This window comes from Mauremys mutica, chromosome 12 (assembly GCF_020497125.1).
Source record: "Mauremys mutica isolate MM-2020 ecotype Southern chromosome 12, ASM2049712v1, whole genome shotgun sequence".
NCBI lineage: Eukaryota > Metazoa > Chordata > Testudines > Geoemydidae > Mauremys > Mauremys mutica.
Window position 1 is genome coordinate 51,365,922 of NC_059083.1, and position 20,740 is coordinate 51,386,661.

At 47.2% G+C, this 20,740-nt stretch overlaps 2 protein-coding genes across 3 annotated transcripts in view; both read left to right on the forward strand.

Annotated features, from left to right (window-relative positions):
• Positions 1-20,740, forward strand: part of LOC123345325 (maestro heat-like repeat-containing protein family member 1) — a 315,313-nt gene that overhangs the window by 141,495 nt on the left and 153,078 nt on the right. The window lies entirely within an intron of this gene.
• Positions 6,666-20,740, forward strand: part of LOC123345317 (butyrophilin subfamily 1 member A1-like) — a 109,952-nt gene continuing 95,877 nt past the window's right edge. The window contains exons 1-2 of one of the 2 annotated variants that reach the window (XM_044982099.1): positions 6,666-6,888; positions 20,053-20,169. In XM_044982099.1, coding sequence (XP_044838034.1) covers positions 20,064-20,169 — 106 coding nt within the window. In that variant the 5' untranslated portion in view covers positions 6,666-6,888; positions 20,053-20,063. Of the gene's footprint in view, positions 6,889-7,442; positions 7,489-20,052; positions 20,170-20,740 lie in introns of those variants that run through there. The other variant, XM_044982100.1, reaches the window with a different exon arrangement.

The window sequence follows — 20,740 nt, forward strand, 5'->3', positions numbered from 1 at the left end:
TGACTCGTTGTAGCTAAATTAGCCCCCATCATATTGTATGTATAGTTGGGGTTATTTTTTCCAATGTGCATTACTTTAGATTTATCCACATTAAATTTCATTTGCCATTTTGTTGCCCAATCACTTAGTTTTGTGAGATCTTTTTGAAGTTCTTCACAATCTGCTTTGGTCTTAACTGTCCTGAGCAGCTTAGTATCATCTGCAAACTTTGCCACCTCACTGTTTACCCCTTTCTCCAGATCATTTATGAATAAATTCAATAGGATTGGTCCGAGGACTGACCCTTGGGGAACACCACTAGTTACCCCTCTCCATTCTGAAAATTTACCATTTATTCCTACCCTTTGTTCCCTGTCTTTTAACCAGTTCTCAATCCATGAAAGGATCTTCCCTCTTATCTCATGACAACTTAATTTAGGTAAGAGCCTTTGGTGACAGGCCTTGTCAAAGGCTTTCTGGAAATCTAAGTACACTATGTCCACTGGATCCCCCTTGTCCACATGTTTGTTGACCCCTTCAAAGAACTCTAATAGATTAGTAAGACATGATTTACTTTTACAGAAACCATGTTGACTCTTGCCCAACAAGTTATGTTCGTTTATGTGTCTGACAATTTTATTCTTTACTGTTATCTCAACTAATTTGCCCGGTATTGACGTTAGACTTACCTGTCTGTAATTGCGAGGATCACCCCTAGAGCCCTTTTTAAATATCGGTGTTACAATAACTAACTTCCAGTCATTGGGTACAGAGGCCGATTTAAAGGACAGGTTACAAACCATAGTTAATAGTGCCGCAATTTCACATTTGAGTTTTTTCAGAACTCTTGGGTGAATGCCATCTGGTCCGGGTGACTTGTTAATGTTGAGTTTATCAGTTAATTCCAAAACCTCCTCTAGTGACACTTCAATCTGTGACAATACCTCAGATTTGTCACCTACAAAAGATGGTTCAGGTTTGGAAATCTTCCTAACATCCTCAGCCGTGAAAACAGAAGCAAAGAATTCATCTAGTTTCTCCGCAATGACTTTATCATCTTTAAGTGCTCCTTTTATATATCTATCATCCAGGGGCCCCACTGGTTGTTTAGCAGGCTTTCCGCTTCTGATGTACTTAAAAACATTTTGTTATTACCTTTGGAGTTTTTGGCTAGCCATTCTTCAAACTCCTTTTTGGCTTTTCTTACTACATATTTACACTGAATTTGGCAGTGTTTATGCTCCTTTCTATTTACCTCACTAAAATTGGACTTTCACTTTTTAAAAGATGCCTTGTTATCTCTCACTGCTTCTTTTACATGGTTGTTAAACCACGGTGGCTCTTTTTAGTTCTTTTACTATGTTTTTTAATTTGGGGTGTACATTTAAGTTGGGCCTCTATTATAGTGTCTTTGAAAAGTGTCCATGCAGCTTGCAGAGATTTCACTCTAGTCACTGTACCTTTTAATTTCTGTTTAACTAATTTCATAATTTTTGCACAGTTCCCCTTTCTGAAAGTAAATGCCACAGTGTTGTGCTGTTGAGGTGTTCTTTCCACCACAGGGATGTTAAATGTTATTATATTATGATCACTATTTCCAAGCAGTCCTTTTATAGTTACTTCTTGGACCAGATCCTGTACTCCACTCAGGACTAAATTGGGAATTGCCTCTTCCCTTGTGGGTTCCTGTACCAGCTGCTCCAAGAAGCAGTCATTTAAAGTATCAAGAAATTTTGTCTCTGCATTTCATCCTAGGTGACATGTACCCAGTCAATATGGGGATAATTGAAATCCTCCATTGAGTTTTTTATTTTGATAGCTTCTCTAAGCATTTCATCATCACTGTCATTGTCCTGGTCAGGTGGTCGATAATAGATCCCTCTTGTTATATTCTTATTAGAGCATAGAGATTCTATGGAACATGTGGATTCATTTAAGATTTTTACTTCATTTTTTCCTACATTTTCTTTCACATATAGTGCCACTCCCTCCACCCATGACTTGTTCTGTCCTTCTGATATATTTGGTAACCCAGAATGATTGTGTCCAATTGATTGTCCTCACTCCATAGAAACCTGGTGATGCCTATTATATCAATATGCTCCTTTAACACGAGGCATTCTAGTTCACCCATCTTATTATTTAGACTTCATGATCCTGGCAAAGAGCCCTCTACCACCATGCTCAAGGTTTCCAACTTTGTGAACGGGACAATAGACAGCAGTCTGAGTGATATCCTCCATCCACTCCCGGCTCTCCAATGATCCGTTTTCTACCCAAATCCACCAGATCCTGACTGATGTGGGTACCTGACTAAACTCTAAATTCTGACTATAGAATGGCCTCCTCTGTCCCAAGGACTGTATTCAAGTTCCAGAGCAACAGCTGAGGCTTCAGGAATTGAAACTATGTCACAATTCACTGTTTCAGAGCCATTTTGGCCAATTCAAGACCCCTGTAGCCTTGGTCTATTACATAAATGGATTTCAGCATAGAACTGCCCTGCTCCCAGGGAAAACTCGGTAATCCTGGTTATTGTTGACTTCCTAACAAAGATGGTGCACTTCATCCCATTTGGTATTGTTCCTATTGCACAGGAAATGGCATGGTTCTTCCTGAAAAAATGTCTTCTGCTACCATGGGTTAACAATGGGCATTATATCAGACCAGGGCCGCAGTGCATCTCCCAAATATGGTGTCAATTTCTAGACTCTTTGGCATCAAGTTCCTCACCTCATCCACCTATCTCCCCCAGACTAATGTGCAAACAGAGAGGGTCAATCAAATCTTGGAGCAGTAGCTTTGCTGCCTTTTGAGTTATCACCAGGATGAATGGCATCTCCTGCTGTGCTATGCAGAGTTTGCATATAACAATGCAAGCCACACCTCAGTCCAACATAGCCTGTTTTTTACAAGCCATGGCTTTCACTCCCGCTACCACCCAGACTTGCCTGTGAGTTTCCCAGTATCAGCTGCTGCAAATTTAAACTCCCATCTACACTGAGTGCAGCAGGAACTCAAGGAACATTTGCAGTCCCCCAAAGATGCCTTTAAACACCATTCAAACCAAGACTGTTGGGCTCTTCCTTGTCTTGCCATGGGGGACAAGATGTGGTGCTCTCTGCCCACAACCTTTGTCAGAGTCTACCCTCACTTGAAACTGGGCGGTTTCAAAGTGAGGACCCGCATGTCTTCCCCCCACCCCAAAATCCTAGGGTAGGTCTCCCCTTCGGCTGCCACCACCCGGTCAATTCCGTGGGCCGGGACACCCCTGTTTCCCCCCTTGGGAACACAGATCAATTCACAGAGGAGGAACCTCCCCCCTCTTCCCTCTCTCCAGCCTGCTCCGGAGACAGAATGCCTGGATTCAAACGCCTTGAATCTCTACACACAGGGAAGCAGCCCACTTCCCCCTCCCCTTCCCCTGAATTTCCCCAAGGGAAGGAATTAACCAAGTCCAAAGAAAAGAAAAGAATTTATTAAGAGAACAAAAAGAAAGTACAGAATCTCTATGAGCCCAAGCTGGACACTCATAGGGTATAACCTTATCAATCTCTAGAGAGAATTCCCCCTCCCCCTTTTCTCAGTAAAAGCAATATCAGCAAACAGGAATAAAGCATTTCCTTTAGCAAACACACCATTGCAAATATAGAAATCAAATCATAAGACTAATTCGCCTTTCTAATTAATACTCACTATTAATTAGTAGAAACTACTCCAGGAGAACTTGGAGACATGACTGTTCTCTGTTAGATCCAAAAACAGTTCTCACACAGACAAAGGCTCCCCTCCACAGAGGTTTGAAAAAATCTTATCTCTGATTGGTCCTCTGGTCAGGTGGTCACCAGGTACTACATGTTAACCCTTTACAGGTAAAACAGACCTTAACCCTTAACTATCTGTTTATGACAACCTTAAATAGAATTTCCCATTCATCAAACTAGACTTCCAGTACCTGGGCCCCTTCAAGATTATAGAATGGGTGAACCCACTGCCTTTCCGGTTACAGCTGCCTGAGTCCTTCAAGATCCACCCCATCTTTCACATCTCACTTTTAAAGCCCCAGACCAAGAAACCAGACCCTAACTGCTCCAACTCACCACCACCACCCATAACAGTCCAGGGACAGGAGGGGTACTTGGTCCACTGAATTCTCAACTCTCAGCAAGTTAGGGGAAGGCTCCAGTACCTGGTGGACTGGAAAGTGTATAGTCCCAACGTGTGGTCTTGGGATTCAGTAGAGAACATTCATACCCAGGATCTATTGCAAGAGCTCCCTGGGAAGTACCACACAAAACTGGCCTATGAGGCCCCTATGAGTTGCCATCAGGGCCTGCCAGTCTCTTGGCAACCTAACCAGTTCAGCTGGCCTGTAGTAAGCTGTCTGATTGGCTACACTGCCTGATTTCCTTGGAAGAGTCAGCAGCCCAGCTCTTAAGTTCACCAGCAAAAGTGGTTCAGTGGCTGCTCAAACCATTATCCCATGGCTGGGCTGTGTCAGCTCCTGCACCGGCTTGTTTCCAGTCTTGTTCCTGTCTTATTCTAGCCCCGCTCCTAACTCGGCCCAAAACTTGCCCCTCTTTTGCCTCATTCCAAGTAACCCAGTTCTGACCCTCGGCTCTGATTCCTGACCTCGGACATCAGTTCTGACCCCTGGGTCTGGCATCAAGCTTCTGACTCCTGTTCTGACCCTGGGCTCTGACTCCTAGGCATGGTCACCCATGTCCTGGTCACAGACACTGAGGGCTTGGCTACACTTGAGAGTTGCAGTGCTGGTGGAGGCTTTCCAGCAATGCAACTTAGTAACTGTCCTCACCTGCAAGGCACATCCGGCGCTGCAACTCCCTGGCTGCAGCGCTGGCTGTACACCTGGTCTGCTTGGGGTATAACGAGTGCAGCGCTGGTGCTGCAGCGCTGCTCGTCAGGTGTGGCCACATACCAGCGCTGTTATTGGCCTCCAGGGTATTAGGAGATATCCCAGAATGCTTTTAACTAAATTACTCTCTTTGTTTTGTTATGATGCCTCTTTGTTTTGTTGTGAACTTGGGGCTCTGGGAGCTGCTTATCTAAAAACCAAACACAGCTTCTGTTTGCTGTGATCAATCTGTAACTGACTGTGAACAATCAACTGAGATAACCCACTACCTTGCTGTGAATGAGGCAGGCAGGGGGATGAGTGTTTGCTTGAGGAGAGAAACAGCGGGGGGTGGGGGAGAAAGGGAGTCTGTTGGAGCAGCTGCTTATCTGGTCTGCAGGCAGTTTGCAGTTAAGAGTAAATGAGGGGTCGAGGAAATTTTCAGATTTTGCAAGGCAGGGAACAGTGTCGGCTCCAAAAATCCACTCTCTCTCTCTCCCCTGCTCCCTGTCACACTCCACCCCACCCCCCTCTTTTGAAAAGCACGTTGCTGCCACTTGAATGCTGGGATAGCTGCCCATAATGCATCACTCCCAACAGCGCTGAAAATGCTACAAATGTGGCCACACTGCAGCGCTGGTAGCTGTGAGTGTGGCCACACACCAGCGCTTTCCCTACACAGCTGTACAAACACAGCTGTAACTCCCAGCGCTGCACATCTGCAAGTGTAGCCAAGCCCTGAGGTATTTAATGCTTGTTTTGGTTCAGTCTTCACTAAAATTGTGACCAGATACTCAACACAATTAATATTAACAGCAAGGGGAAGGAATGCCATCCGAACTAGGGAAAAAACAGGTTAAAGTATATTTAGATAAGTTAAATGTATTGGAGCTGTCAGAGCCTTATAAAATTCACCCCAGGGCACATAAAGAACTCCCTGGAGCAATCTCAGAACAGTTAATAATTATTGTTGAAAACTAGTGGAGGACAGGTGAGGTCCCAGAGGGCTGGAGAAGGCACATTGTACCTATCTTTATGAAAGGGAACAGAAACGACCAAGGCAATTATAGACCAGTCAGCGAAACTTCAGTACCTGGAAACACACTAGAACAAATTATTAGCAAGCTCCCCTAAGAGGTGTGGGAGACCCCAGATCAAGTCCTTTCTCTCCCTCACACAGAGGGGAAGCGAACCTGGGTCTCTTCATATTGCAGGCCAATGTTCTAACTACTGGGATGGCACATCCTCCTCTGGCCAGATTTTGTCTGAGACTGGATCTGATGGTGGCCTCTGAGCAGACCTGCTGGATCAGACCCTGCAGGCGAGATAAGCGGAGGAGCACTTGTCTTCTCCAGGGTCATGGTTCCTGCCAGGGATTGGGCAGGAGACAGACGTGTGGGTGCCTAGTGGGGGAACAGTGCACGTGACTATAGACAGAAATAAGCACCTAGGGGGCTGCTACTGCAAACACTTAGGATCCAGCCTCCAAGTGAGGTTCGGTTTTTGCTACTGGTAGCAGATTCCGATGGGAAGCAGCTCCGGACACACTGGCCAGCTTCAGCTGCCTGGATCTCAGCCCCTTCCCCACCTGGGCTCCAGTGCAGAAGTCCCCCACCACCACCCACGCTCAGATCCCCTTCCCGGATCCCGCCTTCCCCTGTATGAAATATGGAGCAATAATATATGAGAGAGCCCACAAGGGCCTGATCCTGCAAACCCTCCGGTTTCACACCTCACGTTGGTCTCAGGGGCGGGCTGCTGTGACTAAGGGCTGCTGGGGAGGACGCAAGAGGCGTCGGTCACTGGGAGCATCTGTGCTGAGCAACAGGGGCACTGCACCAGATCTGGGCTCTGCTCCCCGCCTGCTCTCCGGGCTGCGGTTACAGCGTAGCAGTGCCGGGACCCGCTGCCTGCCCCCAGGATCCGCCTCCAGCCCCAGCCCTGAGCCCCCGGAGCTTTCACCGACACTCACACTTGGCCATTGCACTCCGGGAGCTGGAATCGGCCCCTGCGGCAGCCCTGGGCTCTGCCGACAGCAGCTCCGGAGCCTGCAGGTGATGGGGAGACCCGGGGGGCGAAGGGCGGGGCAGGAAAGTGACTCTGCACCACCGGCCCCTCCTCTGCTCCCTGGGGGCTGCGAGTCCCAGAGCTGCTGCTGCCCCCCGAGCTTCTGCCGGAGCCGCCATTAAGTGACTTCTGATCCCCTCCCGTCCGCCACCATTGACCAGCTGTTATTTCCCACCCCCATTCCCAGTCAGTGATTCCGGATTTCAGCCCCCCTCCCCCCCGCAGCATCCGCCGCACTTTCCTCATTCTGCCTCCATTCAGGGCCGGGGCGGGGCACTGGCTGGTCCTTTTTGCTGCTGCAGCTGCTTTGTTTCCGCAGGCGCGGGGGAGGGGGGGGGATTACTGAGAACCCAGCGGTCTCTGGGGAGCAGGAACAGCAGGGGAGGTGCCCTGCGGGGCTGCTACTTTCACAGCAATTTGCTCTGCTCCAACCAGCCCCCAGGATAGGGACCGGGACTTACACCGGCGGGGGGCGGGGTTCGGCCCAGTCAATTCAGCTAACAAATGTAACAGGAATAAGGCTGACGGGTCGGGTCTCAACCCTCCGGCGTCGTGACTCTCTGTACGGAGCGGGTGCGGCAGCCTCGGTGAGTGACATGGCGATTTATGGTGCAAACTCTCCCCAGGGAATGGCTGAGTCCCCCCCCCCCGCCCCACCCCAACCCAACCCCAACCCCAACCCCAACCCCAGTCTGCAGGGCCATTGCCCGGGGCAGGGCAGGTGCTGTTACTACTGCTGCTCATATTACAGGCCCCTGCCAGGGCAGGAGGTGCTTCACCTGCCCCCCAGAGCTCTGTCGGTGGGGGTCGCTGGGGGGAGGCCCTGAGTCTGTGCCAGTGATTTCCCCAGGAATTGAAATTAGGGGGCGGGGGATGTTTGAATTTACAGGGGGTGTCAGGACCAATGAAATATATAAAAGCGATATGAATAAAGTACATGTTTTGTTAGGATAATGCAAATTTAACATAGGATAATGCAAGTTACACCAAAACACATAACAGGGCTAGATTTCTTTAAAAAACATATTTTTTAAAAAAATGTATTTAATGTAAATTGACTTTTGAAAAGTAAGCTATCATGGGGTAAGAGGGAAGTCCTCTCATGGATCAGTAACTGGTTAAAAGATGGGAAACAAAGGGTAGGAATAAATTATCAGTTTTCAGAATGGAGAGAGATAAATAGTGGTATCCCTGAGAGGTCAGTACTGGAACCATTACTGTTCAACATATTCATAAATGATCTGGAAAAATGGGTCAACAGTGAAGTGGTAAAAATTTTCAGATGATACAAAACTATTCAAGATAGTTAAGTCCCAGGCAGACTGCTAAATGTTACTAAGGGATCTCACAAAACTAGGTGACTGAGCAACAAAATGGTAGATGAAATTCAATGTTGATAAATGCAAAGTAATGCACATTGGAAAACAATCTCAACTATATATACAACATGAAGGAGTCTGAATTAGTTGTTACCACTCAAGAAAGAGATCTTGGAGTCGTTGTGGATAGTTCTCTGAAATCATCCACTCAATGTGAAGCGGCAGTCAAAAAAGCCAACAGAATGGTGGGAACCTGAGCCGGTTTTTGTAGATGACAAATCTGAGGAACTGTCACATATTGAAGTGTCTCTAGAGGAGGTTTTGGAATTAATTGATAAACTCAACATTAACAAGTCAAGGGACCAGATGGCATTCACCCAAGAGTTCTGAAAGAACTCAAATGTGAAGTTGCGGAACCATTAACTAAGGCCTGGTCTACACTAGGACTTTAATTCGAATTTAGCAGCGTTAATTCGAACTAACCGCTCAACCGTCCACACCAGGAAGCCATTTAATTCGAACTAGAGGGCTCTTTAGTTCGAATTTGGTACTCCACCCCGGCAGGTGGAGTAACGCTAAATTCGACATGGCTAGTTCGAATTAGGCTAGGTGTGGATGGAAATCGAACTTAGTAGCTCCGGGAGCTATCCCACACTGCACCACTCTGTTGACGCTCTGGACAGCAGCCCGAGCTTGGATTCTCTGCCCAGCCACACAGGAAATGACCCGCGAAAATTTGAATTCATTTTCCTGTCTGGGCGGTTTGAATCTGACGTTCTGGTTGCACATCGGGGCGAGCTCCGCAGCACCGGCAGCAATGCAGAGCTCTCCAGCAGAGGAGTTCATGTAATCTCTGAATAGAAAGAGGGACCCGGCATAGACTGACCGGGAACTCTTGGATCTGATCGGTGTGTGGGGCGAGGAGTCTGTGCTTTCGGAGCTGCGCTCCAACAAACGGAATGCAAAGACCTACGAGAAGGTCTCCAAAGTCATGATACAGACAGAGGATACAGCCGTCATGCAACGCAGCGCCGCATGAAAATCAAGGACCCCAGACAAGGCTACCAAAAAATCAAAGCGTCCAACGGACGCTACGGAGCCTGCCACCACTGCCCCACCAGTGACCATGGACTCTGATGATGGGACAGTGTCGACGGACAGTTCCTCGACGATGTTCACGGACGGGGAAGATGAGGAAGGGTTTGTGGAGGACGAGGCAGGCGATAGCGCTTACAACGCTGGTTTCCCCGACAGCCAGGATCTCTTCATCACCGTCACGGAGATCCCCTACCAACCCTCCCCGGCCAGGAACCCGGATCCTGAATCAGGGGTAGGAGCAGTCGGTAAGTGCTTTAACCATGTTAACTTTTATTCTTAATATAACAGGAATCTGAAGTGTGTGAAAAGGAGGTCTCTGTATATATGGTGATAGAACAGAAATCCTCCTGGGAGAACGCCACGAAGCTCTCCTGCCGTTAATCGATAAGCATCAGCAGGAGGTTCCTGGGGAGAGCTGCCTTATTGGGTGCTCCGTGATAGCACACTTTTCCGCGCGAGGCTTTCATGCGGTATTCAGGGAGCACTGCCTCCCAGAGCACGGCTGCATAGGTCCGTGGTTCGTGCTAGATTTCACGCAGCATGCGCTCTCTATCTCCTTCAGTGCCTGTCCTCACGGTGATCTCGCTCGGAGACTCCTGCATCTAAGTAGGGGAAGAAATGTTACGTTACGCCTGGTCCAAAGTATTTTTAATAAATAAACGGACAGACGGCATAGCACAGACTCAGCACGCAGCTGCGTGACGAGCGTAACGGAAAGCCAAAGAATCAAATGGACGCTCATGGAGGGAGGGGGGAACGAGGACGCAAGGTATCCCACAGTTCCTGCTGTCTCCGAAAAGCATTTGCATTCTTGGCTGATCTCCAAATGCTTCTAGGGTCAAACACAGTGTCCGCGGTGGGTCGGGGCATAGCTCGGCAATTTACGCACCCCCCCCGACCCCCAGAAGTTAAAGGGAAAACAATCCTCTGTTGACTCTTTTACATGTCACCGTATCTGTACTGAATGCTGCAGATAGACGCGATGGTGCAGCACTCAACACCAACATCCTTGCTCCCCCCACGCTATGGATGGCTGATGGTACAAAACGATGGAAATCCATCCTCATCATCAGCCTATTGGCACATGGGGCAGTGCAAAAGGGCTGGTAACCATGACAACCGTACCAACTTGCTTGGGACCGGTCGGTCAAGGCCGCCTGTTGCTAATTTTTCATGGTAGATGGTGCAGTATGGCTGGTAACCGTCCTCATCATTGCAACAGGGGGCTGAGATCCATCAGCCCCCACCCTTCATTGTAAAGAAAAGATTCAATTGCCCCTGGACTAGCAGAGGGATGAGTGGCTCCCTCCTCCACACCCCTTAATGTCATCTCTGGACTATCATTGCAGCTGGAGGCTTCCTTCCACTCATTTCTCACAAACGACTACCTGTGTCTTATTCATGCATTCTATATTACTTCATCACACAAGTGGGGGGACAATGGTATTGGAACCCAGGAAGGCTGGGGGAAGAACGGAATGAACAGCTGGGGTTGTTTCAGGAGCACACCCTGTGAATAGCGTTCAGCTCAAAATTTATGCAGGATTGGACAGAGAGCAGCTGTGGTCTCTGGTTGTATGATACAGTGGTTCTCTAGTACACTTGCACATAATCTAGGCAGGACTGATTCTATTTTTAGATACCCAAAAAGGAGGGATTGACTCGGGGAGTCATTCCCAAATTTTGCTTTTGCGCCCCTGGCTGATCGACCAGGGGCACTTATGACAGCACCAAATGGCGCAGTGCAAAAGGACAGGTAACCATGACCATCTTATTACCGTCTTCTTACCAGTTCATGGTATGGTAGACGGTGCAGTATGCCTGGTAACCATCGCTGCTGTCATGCAAAAGCATAAGCATGCTGCTGTGTAGCGCTGCTGGTCCGCCTCTGTCAGCGGCATACAGTACACATACGGTGACATACACAAAAGGCAAAATAGGGGCCATTGTTGCCACGCTATGGCGTGTGCCAGGGCATTTCATGGAAAACGTGATCGAAATGATTGTCTGCCCTTGCTTTCCCGGAGGAAGGAATGACTGGCGACATTTACCCAGAATCCACCGCGCAAATGATTTGTGCAACAGCAGGCACAGGGGTCTCAACAAAAAATTCACAGAGACAGCCTAGACTCAGTTAATTGTTCGCAAAAAAGTATCATTGCAAGGAATTAACTAACTGTTTCCCATCTCACAGCTTCCACTGTCTCCAGACCTTCCACAGCATCCACCTCGCAGAGGCTGGCGAAGATTAGGCGGCGAAAGAAAAAGACAAGGGACACGATTTTCGATGAATGTGTGGGCTGCTACCTAGCCGAGGCGGACCAGCAGAGGCAGTGGAGGGAGAAAGTCTCTCTGTACCAGCGCTCACACAGCGAATGGGAGGAGAGGTGGCGTGAGGAACACAAGCAGGTGACTAAAGCAATGCTTGTACTACTGAGGGAGCAAACGGACACGCTCCGGCGACTTGTGTATGTTCTGCAGGACCGCTGCAGGACAGAGCCCCCGGCAGTATCTCTGCAACAGCCCTCCCCCGCCACAAAGTCACATACCCCCCTCACCCTAAATAACCAGGAGGATGCCCGCCCTGGGCCGTGAATACTGTCACTGCACCCCAGCAGAGTGCTCAAGTAACCAAAAGCTCTCATACCCTACGTTTGCATAAGTCCTTCCCTTCCGGACTCAAACAAGTCCCAATCAAAGTCCCATCCCATAACTGTGTACTTAAGTAATAAAAATACTTTGCTGTTAAGTACTGTTTCCCTCATGTTTCCTCACTGAAGACTGTGTTTGAATGGGGTGCGTGGGGAAGTGCGTTGCTAATTGCATAGGACAGGCACCTTTCGCAGGGTACAGACACGGGGGCCGGATCAGCAGCGGGTAACACACACAGTGCAGTCAGCAGGCACCGTGGTCGGTATGGGAGGTGGTTTCCAGGTTCTGTGTGGGCGGTGGGGATGTGACTTTTTAGCGGGGGAGGTCGGGTACAGATCTTATACAGCGGTCCTTGTTGTGGACCGCTGAGTCACGCAGCAGAGGAATCTGTATCCGTCCTCCTCCGCCACAAGGCCACATAGCCCCCCGCACACAGAATCCCAAAAAGGAGGGATGGCAGGCTCCGTTGAAACAAGCAGTCCGGCAATGCGGACCGCTGTAGGAGCAGGAGCCTGTCATTCCTTGAGTTTAGAGGCGGTCTTTACATCAGCGCACACCCTACCCACCGCAGTCTGCGTTCCAGTTTCGACCCTTTAACGAAAAGTCATGAATAAAGAAACCTCTCCTCAGTAACAGTGTGACATGTATTTTATTTTTACACGTGTCTTGGAAGTTGAGGAAACGGGGAGAACGGGGTATTTAACCGAAGAGGAGAGTCAACAGTAACTGGGTAAAGAAACAGGGGCAGGTTCAGCTTCTCTGTAAAGAAACTGAACAGTCACAGGTCACGCTGCTTGCTGCTCGCTGGTATTTAAAGAGTTCCTTGTCGCTGTCCCAGGCGCCTGTATAGGGCTTCATGAGCAAGTGCATTAGCGGGCAGGCTGGGTCACCGAGGATCACTATAGGCAAATGCACATCCACAACAGTTATTTCGTGGTACGGGAAGAAACTACCTTCCAGCAGAAGCAGCAAAGAATCCTGTGGCACCTTATAGACTAACAGACGTTTTGCAGCATGAGCTTTCGTGGGTGAATACCCACTTCTTCAGATGCAAGTCCACTTGCATCTGAAGAAGTGGGTATTCACCCACGAAAGCTCATGCTGCAAAACGTCTGTTAGTCTATAAGGTGCCACAGGATTCTTTGCTGCTTCTACAGAACCAGACTAACACGGCTACCCCTCTGATACCTTCCAGCAGGCGTCTGAGCAGCCCACAGTTCCTGAGAACACACGCATCAGGAACCTTGCCCGGCCATACGACGTTCATGTTGGTAAAAAGGCCCCTATGGTCCCCCAGTGCTTGCAGAACCATTGAAAAGTAGCCCAATTTCTCAGCAGCTGAATGTGGAAGAGGTGGACGATAAAGTGCGAGGAGGAGAAAACGGCGAGGATCGCAGCGGGCTCCATGCTTGCAGTGCTGTGGCGTCCACGCTGTCACTGACCAGAAAAGTGCACGAACAGATTGCCCGCAGGCGCTTTCAGGGAGGGAGGGAGTGAGGGCGTGATTGACGGTTCAATGACGACAGTTACCCAAAACCACCCTCGACACATTTTTTCCCCCAGCATGCATTGGGGGGAAATCCCAGAATTCAAATGGGCAGCGGGGACTGCGGGAACTGTGGGATAGCTTCCCACAGTGCACCGCTTCGAAAGTCGACGCCGGCCCCGTGAATGTGGACTCAGAAGTTCGAATTAGTGTATTTAGTATGGATACACAAATTCGACTTCATAAGGTCGAATCCACAAATTCGAATTAAGTAGATTCGAAATAGTCCTGTAGTGTAGACAACGCCTAAGGTTTCTAATCTGTCCTTTAGATCAGCTTCTGTACCCAATGACTGGAAGTTAGCTAATGTAACGCCAATATTTTAAAAGGGCTCTAGAGGTGATCCTGGCAATTACAGACCTATACCAACGTTAGACTTACCGTCAAATTAGTCAAAACAATAGTTAAGAATAAAATTGTCAGACACCTAGAAAAACATAAACTGTTGAGCAATAGTCAACATGGTTTCTGTAAAAGTAAATCATGTCTTACTAATCTATTAGAGTTCTTTGAAGGGGTCAACAAACATGGACAAGGGGAAATCCAGTGGACATAGTGTACTTAGATTTCCAGAAAGCCTTTGACAAGGTCCCTTACCAAAGGCTTTTACGTAAATTAAGCTGTCATGGGATAAAAGAGAAGGTCCTTTCATGGATTGAGAACTGGTTAAAAGACAGGGAACAAAGGGTAGGAATTAATGGTAAATTCTCAGAATGGAGAGGGGTAACTAGTGGTGTTCCCCAAGGGTCAGTCCTAGGACCCTATTCAACTTATTCATAAATGATCTGGAGAAAGAGGTAAACAGTGAGGTGGCAAAGTTTGCAAATGATACTAAGCTGCTCAAGACAGTTAAGACCAAAGCATACTGTGAAGAACTTCAAAAAGATCTCACAAAACTAAGTGATTGGGCAACAAAATGCAAATGAAATTTAATGTGGATAAATGTAAAGTAATGCACACTGGAAAAAATAACCCCAACTATGCATACAATATAATGGGGGCTAATTTAGCTACTACGAGTCAGGAAAAAGATCTTGGCGTCATCGTGGATAGTTCTCTGAAGATGTCCATGCAGTGTGCAGAGGCAGTCAAAAAAGCAAACAGATGTTAGGAATCATTTAAAAGGGGATAGAGAATAAGACTGAGAATATATTATTGCCCCTATATAAATCGATGGTACGCTCACATCTCGAATACTGCATACAGATGTGGTCTCCTCATCTCAAAAAAGATATACTGGTACTAGAAAAGGTTCAGAAAAGGGCAACTAAAATGATTAGGGGTTTGGAACGGGTCCCATATGAGGAGAGATTAAAGAAGCTAGGACTCTTCAGCTTGGAAAAGAGGAGACTAAGGGGGGATATGATAGAGGTATATAAAATCATGAGTGATGTGGAGAAAGTGGATAAGGAAAAGTTATTTACTTATTCCCATAATACAAGAACTAGGGGTCACCAAATGAAATTAATAGGCAGCAGGTTTAAAACAAATACAAGGAAGTTCTTCTTCATGCAGAGCACAATCAACTTGCGGAACTCCTTACCTGAGGAGCTTGTGAAGGCTAGGACTACAACAGCGTTTAAAAGAGAACTGGATAAATTCTTGGTGGTTAAGTCCATTAATGACTATTAGCCAGGATGGGTAAGGAATGGTGTCCCTAGCTTCTGTTTGTCAGAGGATGGAGATGGATGGCAGGAGAGAGATTACTTGATCATTGCCTGTTAGGCCCAGTTCCTCTGGGGCACCTGGCATTGGCCACTGTCGGTAGACAGGATAATGGGCTAGATGGACCTTTGATCTGACCTGGTATGGCGGTCCTTATGTTCTTATGTTATGTTCTTATGAATCATTAAAAAAAGGGATAGATAATAAGACAGAATATATCATATAAATCCATGGTATGTGTACACCTTGAATACTGTATGCAGATCTGGTCACCCCATCCCAAAAGAGAGAGATTGGAAATCGAAAAGGTACAGAGATGGGCAACTAAAATGATTTAGGGGTATGAAGCAGGAGGAAAAATTAAATTACTGGGAATTTTCAGCTTAGAAAAGAGAAAACTAAGGGGGGATACGATAGAGGTCTATAAAATCTTGACTGGTGTGAAGAAAGTGAATAAGGATATGTTATTTAATCCTTCACATAACACAAGAACTAGCAGTCACCCAATGAAATTAATAGGCAGCAGGTTTTAGAAAAACAAAAGGAAGTACTTTTTCACACAACATAAAGTCAACCCATGGAACTCTTTGCCAGGGGATGCTGTGAAGACCAAAACTATAACAGGATTTAAAAAAGAACTAGATAAATTCCTGGAGAATAGGTCCATCATTGGCTATTAGCCATGGTGGGGAGGGATGCAACACTATGCTCTGAGTGTCCCTAGCCTGTTTGCCAGAAGCTGGGAATGGGCAACAGAGGATGGATCACTTGATGATTACCTGTTCTGTTCATTCCCTCTGGGGCATCTGTCCTTGATCACTCTCGGAAGACAGGATACTGGGAAATGTGGACCATTGGTCTGACCCAGTATGACCATTCTTATGTAAAAAATAATTATAATAATAAAAATGTTTAGTACAGAAACTCCCCAACATAATGACCTCTCATGATAGCAATGATGTGAGATAACAAGCTTGGCAAATACTGCATTTTAAAAATCTTGGCCTACTAGGAAACATATTTATATAAATTTTCATTCCCGGTCACAAATCTAGCATTCTGGAGCAAAGTCACTAAAATAAAGTCCATCAAACAAATGTTTACTTAACGTGCCCCTCACTTTTCCTTCCACCACACCCCATTCACCAGTGTTGTCTTTGGTCAGTGGAGACTCAGAGTTCAGAGATGCTTTCACGTGAATACACCTCCCAGGTGAGGGGCAAGAAGGCCCCGTGCTCATTCCTCACCTGCTCACTGTTTGCTCTGGCCATGGCTGTTCGTTGTGCCACCGTTTACTCCACCGCTCTGTTGCCAATGGCCTTGCGCAGTCACCTTCTGCTGCCACCTGCCACTGTGACCTCTGCGAGTTGGTCTCTTGAGGTTCCACCAGCTCTCAGTGATTTCAGCTGAGCTCTCAGTGGGGAACCTCACTGCTAGTGCAGTCTGGGCCATCTCTTCCACAGAAACACTGTCCCCACATTAGGACTAAGCACTTAGACCTGATTATCAGTGATTTCAGTTGTAGTGGTCACTTAACAGAACAAAAGACTCTCTATGGAGCCTAATCAGCTCTGTCTTTAAACAGTGGAGAGGGGAAAATCCTCACTCTCTCTCTTGATGCCCTTAATCAGCACAGGCTAAGTACAGTTCTACTGCCCTTTACTCATACAATAAGAACATTTCATTCCCCCCCCCCTGCATTCAAGTGATTTGTAACCCGACCCCAGCCAAAATTTATCACTTGAGCAACGCAGCTCTGTTTGCTGGATACCTAGGTAGATTAGGTGTGGATGTAAATAAATACAGTCTGGTCCTGAAGCCTTTCCCCCCAGTCCACAGCTCATCACTAGCTGTCAGGGAGAGCTCATTTAGCCTTTGCTTACAAATCACCATTTGAAATTATGAGATTGGCCAACATCACCAAAGTGAATGCACTGACATTGTCATAAAAAACAACAGCTATATAAGGAAGCTAGTCTATGTTCATACTTTTGAAATCTATTATACTTTTTCAGATATATGTATTTTATTATACACTGTATATGCTTTTAAAATGTGTATTAATGTTTCAATTTCAATTCAAATTTCCAAACAGTCACTAAATTGGCATGTTTCAGAGTAGCAGCCATGTTAGTCTGTATCTGCAAAAAGAACAGGAGTACTTGTGGCACCTTAGAGATTAACACATTTATTTGAGCATAAACTTTCGTGGGCTACAGCTCACTTCATCAGATGCATAGAATGGAGCTTATAGTGAGGAGATATATATATATATATATATATATATATACACATACAGAGAACATGAAAAGCTGGGAGTTGCCCAACCAACTCTAAGATGCTAATTAATTAAGATGAGCTATTGTCAGCAGGAGAAAAAAAACTTTTGTAGTGATAATCAAGATGACCCATTTTTGACAGTTTGACAAGAAGGTGTGAGGATACTTAACATGGGCAAATAGATTCAATGTATGTAATGGCTCAGCCATTCTCAGTCTCTATTTAAGCCTAAATTGATTGTATCTAGTTTGCATATTAATTCAAGTTCAGCAGTTTCTCGTTGGAGTCTGTTTTTGAAGCTTTTCTGTTGAAAAATTCCCACCTTTAAATCTGTTACTGAATGGCCAGAGAGGTTGAAGTGTTCTCCTACTGGTGTTTCAATGTTATAATTCTTGACATCTGATTTGTGTCCGTTTATTCTTTTGCATAGAGACTGTCCGGTTTGGCCAATGTACATGGCAGAGGGGCATTGCTGGCACATGATGGCATATATCACATTGGTAGATGTGCACATGAATGAGCCCCTGATGGCGTGGCTGATGTGATTAGGTCCTATTATGGTGTCACTTGAGTAGATATGTGGACAGAGTTGGCACTGGGCTTTGTTGCAAGGATAGGTTCCTGGGTTAGTGTTTTTGTTCTGTGGTGTGTGGTTGCTGGTGAGTATTTGCTTCAGTTTGTGAGGGCTGTCTGGAAATGAGGACAGGTCTGTCTCCCAAGATCTGTGAGAGTGAGGGATCGTCCTTCAGGATAGGTTGTAGATCTTTGATGATGCGGTGGGGAGGTTTTAGTTGGGGGTAACGGTAACGGCTAGTGGCGTTCTTTTATTTTCTATGTTGGGCCTGTCTTGTAGTAGGTGACTTCTGGGTACTCTTCTGGCTCTGTTAATCTGTTAATTTTTTTTCACTTTAGCAGATGGATATTGTAGTTTTAAGAATGCTTTATAGAGATCTTGTAGGTGTTTGCCTCTGTCCGAGGGATTGGAGCAAATGCGGTTGTATTTTAGAGCTTGGTTGAAGACAGTGGATCGTGTGATGTGTCCTGGATGGAAGCTGGAGGTATGTAGGTAAGTACAGTGGTCAGTAGGTTTCTGGTATAGGGTGGTGTTTATGTGACCATCGCTTATTAACACAGTAGTGTCAAGGAAATGGCCCGCTTGTGTGGATTGGTCCAGGCTGAGGTTGATGGTGGGATGGAAATTGTTGAAATCATGGTGGAATTCCTCAAGGGCTTCTTTTCCATGGGTCCAGATGATGAAGATGTCATCAGTGTAGAGTAGGGGCATTAGGGGATGAGAGCTAAGGAAGTGTTCTAAGTCAGCCGTAAGTCAGTTGGCATACTATGGGGCCATGCGGGTACCCATAGCAGTGCCACTGACTTGAAGGTATATATTGTCCCCAAATGTGAAATAGTTGTGGGTGAGGACAAAGTCGCAAAGTTCTTTGGCATGTAATTAGTTCACAAAACTGGTGGGGTGTTGGGGAAATTCAAGGGAGGTATAAGAAAATCACTGGTCTATGCCCTGAAGTCCTGCTCAGGCCCCTTCCTGGCCACTTTGTGGGCAACACAGGCACTTGTGGCTGTCCCAGTCTAGGGGAAGTTACAGGCACAGCCTGGTTGCTGGGCGGATTTTATATCACCCCACAGCCCGGCAGGGGTCACATGGCTGGGGGCAGCATGAGCCTAAATCTCTTTGTCTCTAAGGGTGTGTCTACACTGCAGCTGCGGGGTGTGATTCTCACCACAGACAGAGAGACCCGTGGTTCCTTTGCTCAAGTTAGTGCAGTAAAAGTAGTGGTGTTAGCGCGGGGAGGGGGATAGCATGGGTGAGGGCTCAAAATAGTCACTCAAATATATACCTAAGGGGGTCCAGGTGGGTTTGTTCTCAGGCACATAACCTGAGCTGCTGCCTTTGCTACCCCAGCTGTGCTAGCTCCAGCAGAGCCATCACATGTCTCCCTACCCCACGGGGAAGCTCACTCCCAGCTGCAGTGGAGACATACCCTGAGAGAGGTATAAATGTTACAGATACGAGGGGCCACAGAGCTGAGGTGACCCTGTTCAGAATTCATCCCTGACATTTGCGCCAAGGCCAGAGGCAATGAGGGTGTGTCACTGGCATGTAAAATCATCAGGGCCGGGGACTGATCTGGGAGATCCCCAGAGAGCCCTCACCTGGGACAGGTGTGGTCAGGTGATGGAGCCACTTTACCCCAGCAGTCAGTGGCCATTCGTACCACACTGGCTTGTTTTCCTTAAGATGTCCCGTTCACAGTAGTGTCTGAATGCCCCAACTGAGATGGGGACCCCATTGTGCTGGGCGTTGGATACACCAATAGTGAGGGACCGTCCCTGCTCTCCAGAGTGTATTACAATCTATATTAGACCAGACAGCTCCACGGGTGCAGCCATGGACATCTAACCCTGCTCAGAGCCAGGGCAGATGAGGACTGTGGGGGAAATCCCTTCCCTTCCCTTCTGGTGCATGGTAGGCAGCAGTGAGACTTGTTACCTCCTCCCCACTGCCCTGTGTCACTGTCACTGCATCCCACTCACTCGCTGTCTGGTTTGTTATTTCTCCTGTTCCCCAGACCAAGCTACGATGACGGGGAAGGTTCCCTCGTTCTCCCCCGGCTCCACAGTGAGCTCCGCTCTGCCCGGCTACATCGCTCTCTGCCTCGCTCTACAGGTTCACAGGCTGGAGTCAGGTAGGAGCTGCGGCCTCCTCACTGAGTTTGCTGCTATTACTATTGCTGGTCATCACCATCCATCTCACATCACTGCCTTGTTTTGTAAACCACGTCTGCTCAACCTGCCAACAACCAGTCACATGGAGAAACCACAGGGCACTGCTGGGTCCCCAGTAGCCATGTTTGCTACCTATACGCAATCTTGTCAGGCCTAGCTACACGCATGCTGCTGCTGTGACTGGAGGCTTCTAAGACAAAGAACATGGTGAGTGTCATTACAGGGCTCACCAACTATTTAAAGGGACACGACTAAATTCCTATAGACTGCACTGCCAGACTGACTGTAAGTCACAGATCAGACTCTTCAGCCACAAACAGATCATGAATCCCCAACTCTGTGGCTATGAAATGAAAACCCACAAGTCACTCATACTGCACTAGGCACGTCTGACTAGGGCTGAGAGCAAGACCTCCTCTCACAATGAGGATGTGAGGATATTTGCTGGCTTCTTCATTCTGTACCCTTGGTGAAGGCCTTATTATGTCCCACTCCACCCCTGGGGCTGCCTGCACAGCTACTTGGGCATTT